The sequence below is a fragment of the Equus przewalskii genome, chromosome 2 (genome assembly GCF_037783145.1).
Source record: "Equus przewalskii isolate Varuska chromosome 2, EquPr2, whole genome shotgun sequence".
Lineage (NCBI taxonomy): Eukaryota > Metazoa > Chordata > Mammalia > Perissodactyla > Equidae > Equus > Equus przewalskii.
Genome location: NC_091832.1, coordinates 26,871,021 through 26,889,281, shown reverse-complemented (window position 1 = coordinate 26,889,281; position 18,261 = coordinate 26,871,021). Strand labels below are relative to the sequence as shown.

General features: G+C 50.3%; 1 protein-coding gene across 2 annotated transcripts in view; it reads right to left on the bottom strand.

The window, feature by feature from the left end:
- Positions 1-5,578: 5,578 nt before the first annotated feature.
- MECR (mitochondrial trans-2-enoyl-CoA reductase) overlaps positions 5,579-18,261 on the bottom strand; it is a 29,945-nt gene continuing 17,262 nt past the window's right edge. For both annotated transcript variants that reach the window (XM_070610477.1, XM_070610478.1), the window contains exons 4-10: positions 15,136-15,279; positions 12,332-12,434; positions 11,131-11,233; positions 10,070-10,143; positions 7,593-7,653; positions 7,377-7,449; positions 5,579-5,950 (exon numbers count right to left, since the gene is read on the bottom strand). In XM_070610477.1, coding sequence (XP_070466578.1) covers positions 5,790-5,950; positions 7,377-7,449; positions 7,593-7,653; positions 10,070-10,143; positions 11,131-11,233; positions 12,332-12,434; positions 15,136-15,279 — 719 coding nt within the window. In that variant the 3' untranslated portion in view covers positions 5,579-5,789. The remainder of the gene's footprint in view (positions 5,951-7,376; positions 7,450-7,592; positions 7,654-10,069; positions 10,144-11,130; positions 11,234-12,331; positions 12,435-15,135; positions 15,280-18,261) is intronic.

Here is an 18,261-nt window from a genome sequence, read left to right as displayed (position 1 = left end):
ACGAACTGGGGTAGTGGATGTGGGAGTGCTTGGAACGGGGTCGGCACTCAATAAATAATATTGGTTCCCTTCTCAGTAACCCGATTGACTTGAAGCCACAAAGGAGTTTTCTTTGCTGTTCTTATTTTTTAAATTATATTTTGAAAGGATAATTCATTAACTGCTTCAAGTGATATACGGTGAAAAGACTTCTCATCTCTGCCCTCTGGTCGCCTAGTTTCCCTCCTCAGAGGCAAACAGTGTATCAGTTTCTTAAATGTCCTTTCCGAGGTATTTTACACATAGTAAGAAAATAGTAGGGTACTGTACGCACAGTTCTATACTTACTATAGTTTGAAAATTATTCCATCAGAGTACAGAAGGAGCTGCCTCAGGACTATTTTTATGGCTCATAATATACCATTTTATACACAGTAATGTATTTAATCAGTGACCTAGTGAAGGACATGAGACAGGATCAAACCTTTTGTTATAAGGGCTGCAGTAAGTAACTTTGTATATACATATATGTAGGATCTATTCCTAGAAGGAGGATAGTTGGGTCAAAGGGTGTGGGAATGTGTGGTTTTGATAGATATTGCTCACTTCTCTATAAGTACCGTTTCCCCATCTCCTTATCAATACTGTTATCAAACTTTATGATCTTTGTCAATCTGGTATCGGAAAAATGTATCTCACGCTAGTGTATTTTGCAATTTTCTTGAGTGGAGTGAGCCTCATTTTATGTTTAAGAGACACATTTTACTTTCTGTGTCCTTTTATATCTTTTGCCCGTTTTTCTTATTGATTCATAGGAGCTCGCTATATATTAGGGAAATCAGCTCTGTCAAATGAGTTGCAAATATTTTGTCCCAGTTTGTTGACTTTTGATTTTGCCTAGAGTGTTTTTTGCTATATAAAAACATTAGATATTTATGGGATCAAATTTATCCATCCTTTATTTTTCTTTGATTCTGGATTTTGTGTTACAGTTTGAAAGGCCTTCCTCACTCTGAGGCTTTTTTTTTTTTAATCCATTTGGAATTTAGTAAGGTGTGAGGATCATAATATTCTTAAGAACTAGCATCAACCTTGCCTGTCATGTTATCTGCTCAACCTATTGCGCCGATGAGAAAGAGAGCCCCACAGGGGAAATGCCTGTCTCCAAAACCTGCTCCTCCCCTGGAGTCCCCTAACTCAGGGAGTGGCACCTCCATCCAGCAAGGTGCTGAAGTTCAACCTTCAGCCACCACGTTCAGTCTGTCCTGTCGGTTCTTCCTTGTAAGCACTCACAGACCCATTCACTTCACTCCCACTCAGCTAGTTCAGGCCTCATCATATTGTTCACACATCAGGGCTTTTAAACGTGCTGCTCCCTCTGCCTGGAATATGGCTGGCTCCTTCTCATTCAGGCCTCACATCTTCCTTGCCTGTCTTATCTCAGGTACCCCCTGGCACTATGGTATCACTGTATTTTTTCTTTCACAGCACTTATTGCACTCTGTAATTGCCTTGTTTATTTAAACACTTGTTCACTGTCTTTCTCCTCGACCAAAATGTAAGCTCCCTGTTATCAGGGGCCATGTTTGTTGTCTCCTGCTGTATCCCTAGCACCGACGATAGTACTTTTCACATAGTGGATGTTCAGAATATTTACTGAATGAATAAACGAATGATCTCTCAACCTGGATTCCTTCAATGGTCTCTTGATTCTTTGTTTTCATGCATCTGCATGAAACATAGACTCAGGGAAATTCGAACTCTCTTCTGATTGGCATGTCAATTATCAATGAACAAAATCAAGGAGTCCTGAGAAAAGAGGGAGCTGAAGGCCAACTGTGGGACCAAAAGAATTGGGACTGACTGGTATGGTGACTAGACAGGGTCAGGGGGCCTGGCTTCTGGTGCCAGCTCTTCTGCCTGCTGTGTGACCTTGAACAACTCACTTCACCTCTCTCAGCATCCTCCTCTTCTGTAAAGCTGTGATATCAACATCTCAGTGTTACAGAGAGGTTGTAAAAATCAAATGAAGATGCATGTGAAAGTGCTTGTACACTGAAAAGGGTTAGGGACAAGGGAAAGCTTTCTTTCCTTTCAGGGGGGCCACCGTCTCCTTCCCACTTACCTTTAGGTCAGCCCTGCTATCTTCCCAGGATATTCCTGCCTTCAGATCCAGGGAGATGCTGTGCTAGGATTGTCTCTCTTCTCCACCATTTCCAGCTGCTGTGGCTGGGCCTGGTGCCCTACTGAGGACAAGGCACCTGCCATAAGCATGGGGCTGGTGGGTGCTGCTGAGAGCTTCTAGGCAGAAGGACAGGGATGCCTGGCACACACAGGTTAACACAAGAACCTTTTTCTTCTGGGCCTCAGTCTTTCCCTGAGGAAAGGAGGCTTAACGATCTCATCTCCCAAGACACAAGACAGTCATCAATATTATGGCAGTGGCTGTAGGGAGTTGCAGGGTATATGCTCCCAGAAGACAACAGGGAGAGCCAGAGTCACAATGCCTTGGGGCTTCAGGTGCGCCCAAGCTTTGGTTTAGGAGGTGGTGCCTGTTTGTTTGCTTTTAGTCTCCTGGAGCCAAAGCTTCCTCCTTTAGCCATTTAAAAAGCATATTGTTTACTTAGTGGGCCAGAAGAGCTGCCCCAACTACACACACAGATTACTCAGCCTGAAAATTAAAAACAATCTCCTGTACTTGTCCATGATTTTTTTTTTTTTTCGGTGAGGAAGCTAACATCTGGTGTCAATCTTCCTCTTTTATGTGGGATGCCGCCACAGTGTGGCTTGATGAGTGGTGCTAGGTCCCCACCTGGGATCCAAACCTGTGGACCCTGGGCCACCGAAGTGGAGTGCATGAACTTAAACCATGGGGCTGGACCTGGTGATCCATTTTAAGTCAGATTCTCTTTGACATGGTTTTTCCTCAGTCTCCTTTCCTCTGCTGGTCTCTTAAATGCTGATAATCCCTATGTTAGTCTTTAAAACTTAGGGGGATTTTACGTCTCTGAAATTCAGAAGCCTGGGAATTTCTGATTTTATCTTTTTCTTTTGTGCTTCCCTTCTCCAAATTGTCCCCCATCCTGTTGCCAGAGGGATTTTTCCAAAGCAGTTCTGATCTGGCTCAGAAATCTTTTGTTCCTTACTGCCAACAGGATCAAGTCCAAATTCCTTGGCTGGGAATCACAAATTGTCACAATTCCCTTTTTCAGCTTCAGATTGATTGACTTGATTTCAATATAAATTAAATCATGAGTATGTATTAATTATGATTAGGTTCAGAGAAAGCCCAAATACTAGGGGCTTAAGTAACATAGAGCTTATTTCTCAGGTAAAACTTATTTGTGAAGGCCTGAGGTGGGCAGTCGGGGCTTCTGGGTGTCAGGGACCCAGGCTCCTTTGATCTATTGTTGTCTCATTCTTAACCTGGTCAAAGAGGGGAGTGCAAATTCCAGGAATCGTGCTGTATCCCAGCCAGGAGGAAGGTGGAAAGGGAAGAGGGTACGGGATAGATGCCAGGTATATTTTAAAGAGGCTCCGGAGAGACTGGCACCCGCCACCTCTGCTTGCATCACAAGGGACCACCTTGCCTGCTGCAAGGGAGGCAGGGACAGTGTTTATTCCAGCCAACCATGTGCCCACTTGAAAGTTGTCAGTTTTAATTCTTAGGCAGAGAATGGATATTTGGGGAAAATGAGAAGATTCTAACATAAATGTCCTGCCTCTATAACTTTGCTTAGTCTGGTCCCTTAAGTCTGTAATGCTCGTCTCCCTCCCCTGCCTGAGAAAAGGATAATCATCCTTTAAAGCTCAGCCCAGATGTCACCTCCAGACCCCCAGAGGTATTGTTCTCAGGGCCTCATGCACGCCCCTCTCCGAGGTCTCTAACCATGGTGTTATCCTGTCGGCCTCCTGAGTCCGTCCCCGGGGCCTGCTCCCTCTCCATGGCTGCAGGCTCATCACTCCCCCAAGCCCAGCATTGTGGGCCTTCCCTGAGGAACCTAATCTCAATTTTCACTCCTGTAGCCTTTGGGTAGCTTCCCTGACCCCCGCAGGCTTTTTTCACTTGCCCACATTGACCATCTGTGCAAACCATCCATCCCACTAACCTCAAGGATAGAGGACCTGGGAGAGAACTTAGGCAAGTTGGGGCTGATCCAGAGCCCAGGTGCACAAGATGGCAGATCTTACTCAGCGGGCACCTGCAGCCCTTCTGCAACCCCAGGCTGAAGCCGAGTCCTTTTCTCCAGAGGACTCACAATATGCTCCCAAAGGCAAGAGGATCATGCTGGGAGCCGTGAACATGTCTGCCTGCAACTAAACCTGGGTGTCCCCTGGCCTTCCAAGGCAGTTTTTCCACATCACTCCACTGCTTAAAAGCCCTCAGTGCCTCCCCAGGTCTTAAGAGTGAGTCCTGACTTTGTGACCCTTCCTGCTCTGACCTTGCCCACTGCTCCCACCTCAGTCCTCACACTCCCCTCACATCTTAGGCAGCGGTGCCAGGCTCTCAGGGCTGCAAACTTGCACTCGTGTTGTCGGCTTTGCTTGGTGCGCCTTTTCCTGCTCGGCCTTCAAGATTTGCTGTGATGACACTTCCTCGGGAAAGCCTTCCTTAAACCCTCAGGCAGAGCTGCTGTGTCCCACGGCCCTCTGAACACCTCGTATCAGCAGCTTCATCAGCATCCTGCATGGGTCTCTCCCCTGCATTAGGCTAAGGGCCACATCCCTCAGGGCATCCCTAGCCTCCGGCACACACTCGGCACTCCCTGAATGGCGGAGGGCCAGGACATGGAGACACAAAGCTCCAGTCCTTTGCTTTGGGTGAGTGGGTCATGAGGGAAACACCAAAAAGTCACCCAATGTCAAACTCTTTCCTTTGTCTGAATAAAGCTCAGTCTTCAGGGCCTGCTTCTGGGCTTCACCTCGGAAGGCAGCCTGACCCCAGGTCTGGGACAAAACCTTAGGCGCGCTCTCTCAGCACTCCACGCGTATCTTCTTTAGCGCACTCTCACTACGCTAACTGTTCTGGATTCCTGGTTTAACGCAGGGTTTCTCAGCCGTGGCACTATGGACATCTGGGGCTGGCTAATCCTTTGTTGAGGGAGGCTGCCCTGTGCACAGGATGTTTTAGCAGCATTACTGACCTCTACCCACTAGAGGCCAGTAGCTCCCTCAGTTATGACAACCAAAAATGTCTCCAGACAGTGTCAAATGTCCCCTTGGGGAAAAGTGAGCTCAGGCTGAGAACCACTGGTGTAAGGTCTGTCTCCTCAGTTAGAATGGACGTTCCACGAGGTGGTCCAGCCACTGGAGACCCCATTTGCTCGGTTCCTCAGCCTGGCACTCACTCTTCCATGCAGTCGATCCTCCCTGCCCCAGATTGAGCTGCACGTCACTGAGAACGCGTCACACCTTCCTTTTGACTCCTCTGTGGGCATGGACAGCTTGAGGGCAGAGACTGCGTCTTTCTGGCTTTTGTACCTGCCAGCGCCCATCCGGGCTTTGCTTTCAGGGTGGCCTTAGCTGGGGGATAAATGGAGGAGAGGCAAGGAGGGGGCTTCTAGGGCTGGTCCTTTCCGACAGGGATGACTTCTATTGGTTTTTGTTTGTTTGTTTTTAGGAAGTTCAGACTTTATTAGATACCCTGAGGCTGGCCCTGGGAAAAGCCTTGGCTGGCTTCACAGTTCTTCTGGTTGGAAGTGACAGTGAGGAGAGGAGCAGCCTGGGGAAGGCTGAGGGCCCTGACTGAGGGGCCCGAAACCAGTCCTGCTGATCCATCTCACACCCACTTGGCTCTGGCTCCTCTGGCCTTATCCCATGGTGAGAATCTGCTTGGAAGACACGAAGGGCTGCATCGCAGTTTCCAAGGCACGCTGGTAGTCCTGCAGCGGGAGCTCAGAGCAGATGGGGGCCATGAGCTGGCCTTGGCGGATGAGATCGCACAGCGTGAGGATCAGCCCCTGGAACTGCTCTGTGGGAGGTCAAAGGAGGTCAGACGGGAGCAGCAGCAGGGCTCAGCAAGACGGCACACAGGTCACCTCTGCCATCAGGAGCTGGCGCTGAGCGCCAGGAAACCCTCAAGAGCCCGGAGGGTGGCTGGGAGACAGCCTGGTCCCTGCCTGTGTTCAGGACAGTGAGAGCCACGGTGGGGACAGAGGAGCATGGGGGCGGCCCCAGGAGATGATGGGCAGGCAGAGGGGGCACTATGCTGGCTTAGACCTATAGAACCTGCTGGGGTGTGACGGGGAGTCCTGAGTGGTGGGAGGGGCAGGGTTACTTTGAGGCAGAGAAGCCGGATGAGGCACTGGGGGGAGGTGGGTGTGCCTGGCACACCTGCTGATACGGAACAGAGGAGCTTAGCTCAGGGGAAGGAGCTCTCCCTGAGAGCCCAGGACTCCTGAGAACCCCAAGAGTTGAGGCTGCCAACATCTCCTCCCAGAGCCCCTCCCACTAAGGACCCAATATGGTACGGGAAGATGAGAAGTGAAGGCCTTAGCTGAGAAGTGTTTTTTCATGGACATAAATTCATTCAACATTCAAATTTAATCATATCCCCTACTTAAAACACTCCAATAGCTCCCCAATTGCCTTTCAGATAGAGTCTGAATTCCTTAAAAAGGTTTATAAGGCCTTTCATAATCTGGTCACAGCCCATCTGTCCGGCTCCCCACTCCCTATGATGGGCCTTTGGACATGCTAGTTTTTCTGCCTGAAACATCCTACTCACACCACGACTGTCCTCCCCTCCGGTTGGATAACTCCATGTCATTCTTCAGTCTCAGTTTGGTGGGGTGGGTCACACTCTGGGGAGCCAGTCCTCCAGGAGAGGAAGAATAGTGTACTGGCTCAGGTTCGGAGTCAGAGAGACTAACTGTTCACAGCCTGGCTGCACCACTGCCTAGGTGGGGCGACTTTGGGCAAGTGACTCAACCACTCTGAACCTCAGTTTCTCCTCTGTCAAACAAGGCTAACAATAGTTTAAACTATTATGACATTTAAACTGAGACAGAGGTTAAGAACTTGTCCCAGGTCTCACAGCTAGGCTCGGCAGAACCTCTAACCAGTAATGGTGGAGGGAGGATTGGAACCCAGGCAAGCTGGCTCCAGAGTCTGTTCTCTTTACTTGGCTGTCTTCCATGGCAGTCTTCCCTACTGTCAGCTCTCAGGGCAGGGGCAGTGGCTGCCTTGTTCAATGCTGTGCCCCCAGGGACCCGCTCACTTTAGTCTGACAACTTTGCTGATTGCAGTTATGGCTGGAGGCTATTTTCCTTTAACCTGTTGTGAAGTTGGAGACCCAGTTACCTCTCCAGGCCTCAGAGTGGCTGGTCACTTCTGCAGCCATTCATAGGCGCTGCCCTCTTGTGTGACCCTAGGCGATGAGGCCATTGTCCACTCACCTGGACTGTGGTCCTTCTTCCACTGGGACAACCAAAAGCCCCGCAGTTTGACATCCTTAAAAATGAACAGGCTCTGTGGATACAGGAAGGACATAGTGGGGCTCTGAGGCACCGCTTAAGGTGCAGATTCTCCCCCAGGGACAGGGCACCACCTGTGTTTAGACAACTGTGGTGTCCGTGCCCCTGTCCCCAGGCCTGTCTCCCCCACCAGCTTACCACAGAGGCTATGACAGGCTGCTTGGCCATCCCCCCGTAGGTCACCATGGTTCCTCCGGGCCTGAAGAATCCAGAGAGAACAGAGTGGGCGCAGGCAGAGATGGCACGTCTTGAACCCACCACAGTGCTTCCATTCCAACCCTGGTTCCTAAGCCTTGCTCTCAGAATTGCTGGGAAGGTTTCAAAAAAATAAAGATTCCTAGGCCCGAGCCCAGACCGAATGTATCAGGAGGCAAGGATCTATATCAAAAACCACAAACAAGCCCCGCTCCGGATGACCCGGATGTTGAGCCAGGGTTGGGAACCCACTGATCTAACCAGAGTCAGGCTGTGATGAGATGCAGCAAAGAAGTGTGAGCTACTGAGAAAAGCTCGAGACTGAGTTCAGTCTGGCTCTACTTCACTCATTGGGTAAGTGACCAGGGACAACGTGTCGAAAACGGTCCAGGCCTCCTCTGTGTGTGCTCCTTCGGAGGATCAGTGAGATGAAGTAGCTGTACGGCTCAGGAATGGTGTGGATGGTAGAGGACAATGGCGACTGGCCTCTCACTGCAGGAGTGTCCGCGTCAGGATCTGCTGTCTGACACCCGCACCCACGCGCAGCAGTCAAACAGGACAGAGGCTCATATACTTTTTAAAAGCTAATAAGCTGGAACTTCACATGCTTGCCTTAACCTGTGTTCCTCTCCCCATGCACTCCCTGGCCCTTTTAGGAATTTATTTTTAAAAAATTTTTTTTTTATTTTTGAAAGATTGGCACCTGAGCTAACAACTGTTGCCAATCTTTTTTTTTTTTTCTGCTTTTTTCTCCCCAAATCCCCCCAGTATATAGTTGTATATTTTTAGTTGTGGGTCCTTCTAGTTGCGGCATGTGGGACACTGCCTCAGCATGGCCTGATGAGCAGTGCCATGTCTGCGCCCAGGATCCAAACCAGCGAAACCCTGGGCTGCTGAAGTGCAGCGCGAGAACTTAACCACTCGGCCCACGGGGCCGGCCCCCAGGAGTTTATTGATCAAGGATGATCCGAGGCACGGTTTGGGACAACACAAGGGAGATTTTGTAAACTACAAGAAGAAGAAGCTCCTGTGTGAGGCAGGTAACTCGTTGTCCCTGAGGCTGGGGGGTGCTTTGGTCTTAAGTTCCCCTCAACCGCCACCTGCCCCAGATAGTCGCTCCTAGGGAATCAAGCCCCACCCCCCCAACACTTATCTAAGCAGAAGAGCTAATATTTACCGGAGGTTTACTAAGTGCCAGGCACAGGTCCAAGCACTTCACGTGTATCGGCTCCGTGAAGCCTCACAGTAACCCCAAAGGGCACTTTCATTACCCTCAATTTGCGGGTGAGAAAACTGAAGCCCAGCCCTCATTCATACAGCGATTTCTCTATCACCTCAGTGTCGCTTAGACTAACTTCTGAGGCAGAAGGGGTTTCTATCCCCTGCCTTTTACAGACGAACAGACTGAGGTCTGGATCATTTTTCATAGGTCCACAGCTAGTCACCAGCCGAGCTGGGTCTTGAACCCAGCCTTTCCAACTCCAAGGCCTACACTTGGAGCCACTGCGCAAGGCTTCCTCCTGCAGTGAGTGACATGGGGATCACAGCCTGCCATGGAGGCTGCCTGGGGTAGGGCTGAAGAGGTGTGCTCAGGAGTCACAGCAACTCGGGGTCAAGCCTGGCTCTCCTGCTGCCTAGACCTTGGTAGTCACTTGCCCTGGACCTTGTATAAATGGGGATGAGAACAGAACCCCTCGCCCAGTGGTTGTGGGAGGGGTACTCGCCGATCACATGACCCAGCTTCCCATCTAGCCAGTGAGTTCTAGAGGGTTCCTTGGGTGTCTCAGCCATGTCTGTACCCCATAGCTAGTGAGTGCTAGCAAGTATTTACTAAGTAATGTTGCTGAGGGGGTTCCTGCTTTAGTGGGAAGTGTCCTTCCAGGCACCCTCCAGCTCGAGAAGTTTATGTTGAAGGGAAAAAGAATGGAAGGACACGCACTGTTAACACTGTCAACAGTGCTTGTCACCCTTGGTGGTGGGATGACAGTAACTTTTGTGTTTAACTTTTCCTTTGTATTTTTACACGCTTTCAAAATGTTTGGTAATAGGCATGTTACTCCAAAATTAGAATCTATTTTTAAAAGCTAATGAAAAATTTAAAAGCTAATAAACTAGGACTAAGTGACTTTATAAGCTGCCCCTAGGCTATGAATCCTTAACTGTCCCCATCACCGAGAGCCTAGCAGTCTACTTCTGTGGTCCCTGGGAAAAACAAAGCTGGGTGGCCATCTGTAAAGGAGGAGGCAGAGAAAGGAGGGCCCAGAGGACAAGGACACGACTTTGGTCCCAGTTTCCTACTCAGGGGCGTGCTGACCTGGCCTTGGCTCGCATTGGCCATTGGGACTTGGTCACCGATGGTCCTCCCAGCTAAAGGCCTGGAGAGCACCGGTGAACTGAATCTGCAGAGCCAAGGGACTTACGCTAAATGTCGCAGCAGCTCTGTGGAGCTTTTCCCACCGACGCAGTTGAGAGCAAGCCGCGGCCGGGGCACATCCTGGAAAACAAGGAACCTGCAGTGAGGGAGCCAGCACTCTACACGGGGGCCTGAGGCTTGCTACAAACAGCACCTCCCCGGCCTGAGTGCTAGGAAGATGGAGGGATCGAAGAAAATGGGATGTCCAGGTTTTCGAACTCTCTGTGCAGGAAGGGCCTTTTCTTTACCAGCTTAATCCTGCTATCTGTTTTGGGATTCCGTTCAAAACTTACCTCCTCTGGAAAAGAACAGACAAAAGGCATCTACATTCCATTTTCATGGACTTCACTTCCCCGCATGCACCTCTTCTAGGCACTTACAACTTGGGTTATATTAGATGTGCCGTTTACTGCTTCAGAAATGTTCTCGAGAGGTGTGTGTTCTCGAGTGCGGTTGTGTGTCTGGTCCCTCCAGAGTTTAGTGAAAAGAGGCTGAGATGTGGTTTGGTCACTTACTAGGGGTGCTGAAGGGTAGAGGTTCTGGAAGGTTAAGAGGCTTTGAGCTCAGAGTCCTGGGGCCAGCCCTGACTCCTCCACACATGACCATGTGGTCCCAGTCAAGTCCCTTATCTTTTCTGAGTCTCGGTTTCCTTGTCTATAAAACAGATCACACTTTGTAGAGCTTTTGTGGAGATTATCAGATAAAATGTAAGGTAGGTCCCTAGGCCATGTTACTCCTTTTCTTTGTCTACCCTCCCTGTGCCTCAGTTTCCTCTCCCAGCTCTGAGACTCACATTGGCTGTGTGGCTGATGTGGCTCAGCACAGATGTTCACAACTACAAATCACACAGCGTTTCCTAAACTGTCTCTCCTGCTTCCCTCACAGCATCTGGGCACTTCATGCAGGCTGTCCCCTGGCTGAGGGAATGGGCTTTGTCCTTCCACAAGGAGACAAAGGGAGGATCTGGAGAGGAACAATGGGGTCAGTCCCCAGTTTTTTTAGTTCAAGTCAACTTTCTTCAGGGAGATGGGTGTGGAACGGAGGCATAAGGGCCCTCATCCTAGGTACCTTAAAGAAGTTTTTCATCTCATGTTTTCTTAATTCCTCTTCAGTGATAACATGCTCAGCCCCCATTTTCTTCAGTCTGTCGGTCAACTTCTGGATGTCAGGTCTGGAAACCAAACACAATCCAAGGTCCTTGGTCACACCTCCCTGCTGTCTCTACTGAAGCCTTCCAGGGCCCCTCTGCTACGGCTGTGAGGACCTGGGTCTCTCTGTGTGGGAAGCTCGGACTGGGTTTGAGCCAGGCAGTGAGCAGGGACTGGCCACCCAGTTTTGTCATACTCCAACATCTCTTGGCTTCAGTTCCTCACTGGCAGGAGGGAGCTAGACTGGGCGATTTCTATAGCTCCTGCCAGCTCAAGGATGCTAGAAACCATCCATGCCCTGGGAGTAGTCATTTCACTTCCTGATTTCTTCTACTGAAACGACAAACTCCACTTCTTTCCCCCCATCTCTTTTCAAGGGGCTCTTCAGAGTGTTGTGCAAACACCCTCCAGCCCAGGAGTGGCTCTGGGCCTCTGTGGCCAAGGCAAACAGAATAATTTTTGTTAGCACAACTGAGGGGATAGGGAACTGAATCGAGAATCAATTCTCCCATTAAGACTGGACCTCCATGACAGACATGGCCACACTCCTGGGTGGTGAGGCCCCAGGAAACTGGATGATATGAGGGAAAGGGAACGAGTCAGGAACTACGTCTGCTACGGACTTGCCGTGTCTTCCTGAGCAAGTTGCTTCTCTCTGACACTTCAGTTTCCTCATAAGTAACCCAGATGACAAACTTGCCCCATCTCCTTGACATCTGTATTTGGTGCGCTTTAAAGTACCACACAAATGCAAGGGAAAAAAGGGCCCTGGGTCAGACAGTTCACAGAAAGAGTAATACAGCTTAAAACATCCCCAAATGTGAGCTGTGGTTTTGAAAACATGGGGTTATCACAAGTCAAGAGCCTTAAAAACTCTTAGCTGGTCAGTAAGGCCATCTCCAGCACCTTCCTGCCCTCCCTTTACATTTCAAAGATTCACTCATCCTATAGCCAAAAGCCGCCTGGACTTTGGGAGGCTGACTCATCTGTTAGCGAGCAGTGTCCGGGCTGAAACGGGGCCTGCTTATGCAAGGGCGCCATCTGGCGGACACGTGGGCAACCGCAGGGATGCCAGGTGGAAAGGCCCAAGTTGGGGTCTGCGATTAGGCCTCCCTACGCACCTGTCTCGGACCACATTGATGGTCCTCAGGCCCAGGGCTGCCGCGATCTGGATGACTGCTTGCCCCACTCCACTGTTGGACGCATTCTGGATGACGGAATCCCCTGTGGAGCCAGGAAGAGACCCAAGTCAAGCCCTGGAGACCTGTAATAGGTCAAGGGCTTCCAGCCTGAGATCCTATTATACAGCGAGAGATGGAGTCCTCAGGTTCCAAGGGGACCTGAGACCTGGCTGCCAACCCTTCTCACACCTTGGAATGTTGCTCACTCTTCTCCCAATGCCCCCCAAACTTCCACCACACCCATGATGCCTCCCAAGACTCAGCAACTCAGAGGCTACACTGGATGTAATTTAGATCCTACTGTGTAGGTAATTTTATATTCTTCATCCTCCCAGTCTCTGCTTAGGTTATTTCCTCGGTCTGCAGTGTTTCCCTCTTTCTCTCTCCCTTTGTTTTGAAATCCTCTCCTTGGAAGCACAGCTCAAGCGTGGCTTCCTTCATGAAGCCTGCCAGGTTCCTCCCTCCACGTGCTGCCGCAGCACTCTGTGGGCGTCTCTACTAATGCTCATGGTCTGCCCCATCTTACATTCGCTTGTACAAAGGTCCATTTGTATCAATGGCTTGCAGCTTCTTGAGGAGGCCATGCCTTATTCCTTCTGTGTACTGCTTAATAAAGGTGCCCTGCCTTGAAATGGGATTAGAGCCATGCTGGAGAAACTGGCAGCCCCTGAGCCAGGGTCCTCCAGAGTCTGTGGTCAAAGCCCAGGCCTAGCTTGGGAATTAACCACCGGGGGAGGCAGCGTGACACATTGGGAAGAAGGTGGACTCAGGAATGAGGGGGACTTGGTGTGAGTCCCAGCTTCACCACTGACTGTAATTAAATGACACAGGGCAAGTCATGACCTCTTTGAACCTCAGTTTCCTCCCCATAAAACGGGAGTCCTTGGAACACCGATCAGGGTGCTCCTGACTAGAGTCCAATGCCCTGTGTCAAGGAAGGTGCTCTGGTGCCCCTGATATGCTATCTGGGTTTTGGGAGGCAACAGGGGTCTGGTGCTAGGGACAGAGGACTTCCCGGAAGAGCGCCCCTCATCCTTAGTCGGGGTCAGCATACAGGTGTCACCCAGCAGAGGGTTATGATATCAACATAGCGGGTTGCAAGTGGGATTTTTTTTTCAGTTAAAATGAAGGAAAACAGAATTAAAAATAGCTGAGTGTATCACACATAGAAGGGTAAATATGTTCCGTGAAGCTTTGGTTTCCATTATATATACATTCGTATATGCCTATGTACTGGATTACAAGTAAAATGTAATTCTTACTATGGGTCGAGATCACGAGTTTAACCCTGATCTAGCCCGTGCCGCACTAGCCTTGAGGCAGGAGCGGAGATGCACTGTGGGCACCTGAGATGGGGTGGTGTCAGAACGCCCTGATGAGTCCATGACAGCTGCAGCCCAAATCAGAGGGCCTGAGAGGACGAGATGCAGGTGACTAATGCCTCTGCTGACTAGGACTTGAGCAGAGGTCCCTGGTCACACCTGCTGGCTTTCTCCACCAAAGGCTCCTAGGACTGCTGTGTCCCGCTGTGAGAAGCTGCATTTCTTCTCTGCAGGAAGCGGGGACTGGTTAGCCAGCCTCGAGCAGCAGTGGCCACACTCCAAGTTCATCATACTCCAACATCTCTGGGCCTCCGTCTCCTCGTTGGCATGACGGAACTAGACTGGGTGATTTCTATGGCTCTTGCCAGCTCACGGATATGCCAGTGTGCAGGGTAACCCTCCAAGGATGGGGCACGGGAGGTGGAGGGAACTGGCCCAGCCTCCTGTCATTTGGAGGTGAATGCTGAGGTGGGTTCTCTGAGGGTCCGCAGAGGGTCCCCAGCAGAACTGAGCCCCACTCACCCACAGCAGTAACCAGGCTTCACCAGCTTCTCCTCCTTCCCTGTCTCGCTCTCCCCACTCCCTCACTCCTGCTTCCTGGGATCACCTCCTAGCGAACTGTCTGCCCCTAATCCTTGTCTCAGGCTCTGCTTTCAGGGGAACCCCAAATAAAACACCTGGCTTTGTCATTTCTTTGCTGAGTGATCTCGCTCAAATAATTTACCTCTCTGGACCTCAGTTTCCTCATTTATGAGAAGGAAGAATACTAAAGGCAGTGCACACTTACTGCACTGGATGCCAGGACCGTGCTAAGCATTACACTGCGCTGTTTCGTTAATCCTCAGAACTCCGTATTCTCCATTCTATGGATACAAAATCTGATGATCTGAGAGGTCAGTTAACACAGTCAGTGAAAGGTGAAGCTGGGGTTTGGACGTAGGTGGTTTGCCAGTGATGATACCAGCTTCGCTGCACTGCTCTGAAGACTGCACCAGTCAATGGGGTAATGCATGCAAAGGTACTCACGTGAACTGGAAAGTGCTCTATCAATGCCGAGTGGAACTACTAAGTTCAGCATTTTATGGAAACACAGGGACTGCATCTGTCTTATCTGGCTTTGTATCCCCAGAGCTTAGCACAGCTCGAAACATTTTTGCTGAAGGACAGAATTCCATCCCGAGCTCTAGGGACTGTGATCCTTCAGCGGTTTCCCAGAGCGTACGCCTCCTGAGGTTCCAGCATGTTTTCTAGGAACCAAGCTAACATCTTTCTAAGCACAAGCAACCACACACTCACCCAGGTTAGGGGCCCATCTTCCTCTCAGGCCCCTGACCGGCAAGTTCCCATGGCCTCAGGGTCAGGATCTGGGTCACAGCCCCGTCGGGAGAGCCTGGCCTGCTCCCCCCACCTGAGGGTGCCTACCTGGCCGCAGCTGCTCAAAGTCCATCAACATCCTGTAGGCCGTGCAGGGATTGACGCCCACGGTGGCAGCACTCTGAAGAGGAATGTCATTCGGAACTCTGATCAGTGCCTCCTTGCTGAACACAGCCTCGGTCCGCCAGGTTCCTGAGGCAGGGGACGAGTCCCGGGCAGTGAGGAAGGCCCCTGCTCCACACTCAACCCCAGTGCCCCCTCCTCAGTAAATGGGCATCCAGACAGCAGACTTCAAGGATTGCTCAGAGAAAAAGAAAATCCTGGAATCCTCTGGAGTATCTTTGAGTCCTTATAAGAACCATGTAAGGTAGATTTTGTTATTCTCACATCAGTTACCATTAGATTTAGCTAATGTCACACAGCAGGTGGACAAGGATCTCAGACGACTGGACTCTGAGGGTGAGATGGGACACTGTCACCAGGGCAACAGAAGCTGAGAAAGCCCCATTTTCAACTCATTCTTCTCATCTAGGGCAGCTTGGGTAGGGGAAGTATTGCGGAAAAAGGCATGAATGCAGAAGTCGAAGGCCTCAGTTTGGGACCTGGTTTTGCTAGTCTGCTAGTTTGAGCAAATTCCTAACTCACTGAGTTTTGGTGACTCTAATATGTAAATGACATTGGCAAGAAGAGCCTGACTGCCTCCTCCAAGAGCTGTTGCCCAAATCAAACACGATAAAGGAAATGGAAAAATCCTGTAAACTGGAAAGAGATGACCATTAAGCCCCAGCCCACATTCCAGTTCCAGTCAAAAGAAGCCTGAAATGTCAGTGCTGAGAAGGCCCTTAGGGGAGCGAGTTGAAACTCCTCATTGAATAGGGGAGAAAACTGAGGGAGCAACTTGCCGAAAGTCACCAGGCTAATCTGGGCTGCCCCCCTTCCGTCTCTGGATACTTATCTCAAAGCCACTGTGGGCCAGGCACGTGGACAACACAGACAGTTCCCTACTTTCGTGGAGCTTTCATTCCAGTGGAGTGGAACAGGTGAGAAACAAACAGCAAATACAATAATTATAAGTTATAAAGAGCTAGAGAGTAACAGTGGAGAGAATTACACTAGATGGGAGTCAAGGACAGTTCTTGTGGAGATGACAGGCTGAGTTAAAGGACAGAGATGCTAGTCACTCAAAAAGTACACAAAGAACATTCTAGGAAGAGGAAAAAGCACATGCAGGGACTCTGAGGCAGGCCAGATGTAAGAAAGGAACTGCAAAATACACACGGGAGGGCAGAGAGTGAGAGTGATGGAAGCGTGGCTTGAAACGTGGCAGATGTTGCATGGGCTAGACAAAACTTTCATGACCACAGACTTTCACGACCTTGACCCACAGTAACCAGGAGTTATGTTCTAACTCCAGTTACAAGTGATCAGTTTGCACATTCTCTGGCCCCGTCTCCCCTGGGACTGGTTGCAAGTGGGCAAAAGCTGGCTACGGGCACAGCAACAGCTGGGCAGCTCAGTACCATGAAAAATGACCAAGATCAGGCCAGTTGAGGACCCACCGCTTTAACGATGGCCATTCTTATTAAACTGCAGTCTTTGTGAGAAGGCCGTGTCTGTTCACTGCTGTATGCTGGAGCCCAGCGTGTGGCAGATGCTCACAATATGTTTACTGAATAAACTGAGTTAATTATAGTCCCCACAATTGTAAAATCCTCATCCTCTCCAACTGGCACCTGGTTTAAAAGACTCACTTTTTCTCCAGGGAGAAATCCCTGTTCTGGCTACCACCGCCACCACCACACCTGCAATTACCCATAAACCTGGCAGACGTCCTTTATCCTTCTCTCCAAATCTAATTACCAAGGCCTGTTGCTTTAGCTCTTTTATATATATATATATTTATTCTTCCCCCCAAAACCCCCCAGTACATAGTTGTATATTCCAGCTGTAGGTCCTTCTGGTTGTGCTATGTGGGACACTGCCTCAGCATGGCTTGATGAGCGGTGCCATGTCTGCGCCCAGGATCTGAACCGTGAAACCCCAGGCTGCTGAAGTGGAGTGAGTGAACTTAACCACTCGGCCACTGGGCTGGCCCCCTGCTTTAGCACTTAAATCCACCCTGTCTTCTCCAGTCCTATGGCACTGTTTTCTTCAGACCCTCATCATCTGACGCCTAAACTGTTAAGCCACATCCTTACTGGCTTCCTGCCTCCACCCTCTGCCCTTCCAGAGCATTCTCTGTACTGCACCAATCTGATCAAATCATTCCTCTTCTTAACTTTTCATCAGGCGCCCTCTGATCATGGATGCGAGCCCTCTACGACTGGGCCCCAGCCTACCTCTCCAGCCTCATCTCGCTTCCCCCATCCTACCCTTGACCCAGCGACACTGAGCTACCTGCAGTTCTGACGGTGCTGTGCCTTCTCCCATCACCACAGCTTCGCACATGCTGCACTCTCTGCCTGGAAAGCCCTTCCTCACCTCGCCCCCTGGCTGCACTTCTACTCAGTCTTCCAGAGTTCAAGCATCCCTCCTCTGGGAAGCCTTTCCTAATGCTTCCCAACACAGGGCACTCTTGCCTTTGTGTCCATCCTGGGATTATAGCACTGACTATATAGCACTGTATTCAGCATTGTTTTTCCATTCCCAGCCAAGAGCACTTGGAGGGCAGAGACTGTGTCTAACCCATCTTGTGTGCCCTTCACTCGGCACCCATGAATCCCTGCAGCTCTCAATCTGCTCCCGTGGCAAGGCTCTTTCACTGCCAGGTGGCTGGAGGAGAGGGTTGAGGCATTCTCGGAATTCTCGGAGCTTCTAGTAGACTGCTGTGACTGTTTTTCCTGCCTGGTACCTTTTTCTTTCTAGAATTACTCCTTCCTAACCTCTGGGGTGTCAACCATAAGGCCCCACCCTCTCTACCACAGAGGTGGGCAAGAAACTCACCCAGGGCAGTCAGAGCGGCCCAACCCCATCCCCTTCACGCTGGCTTCATGGATGGGCAAGGACCCAGGCAGGGTTGGTCAGAGCCCTTCTCGGGGATGGATAGGGTTGTGCTGGATGGCTTGTGGAGGACGTGCTTGTTTGTTCCCAGGATGATGTAAAGCTCATGCTGCTTTCCACCACCTATGAAAGGTACATATCACAGTGGGTTCGAAACCTAGCTCTACTACTTAT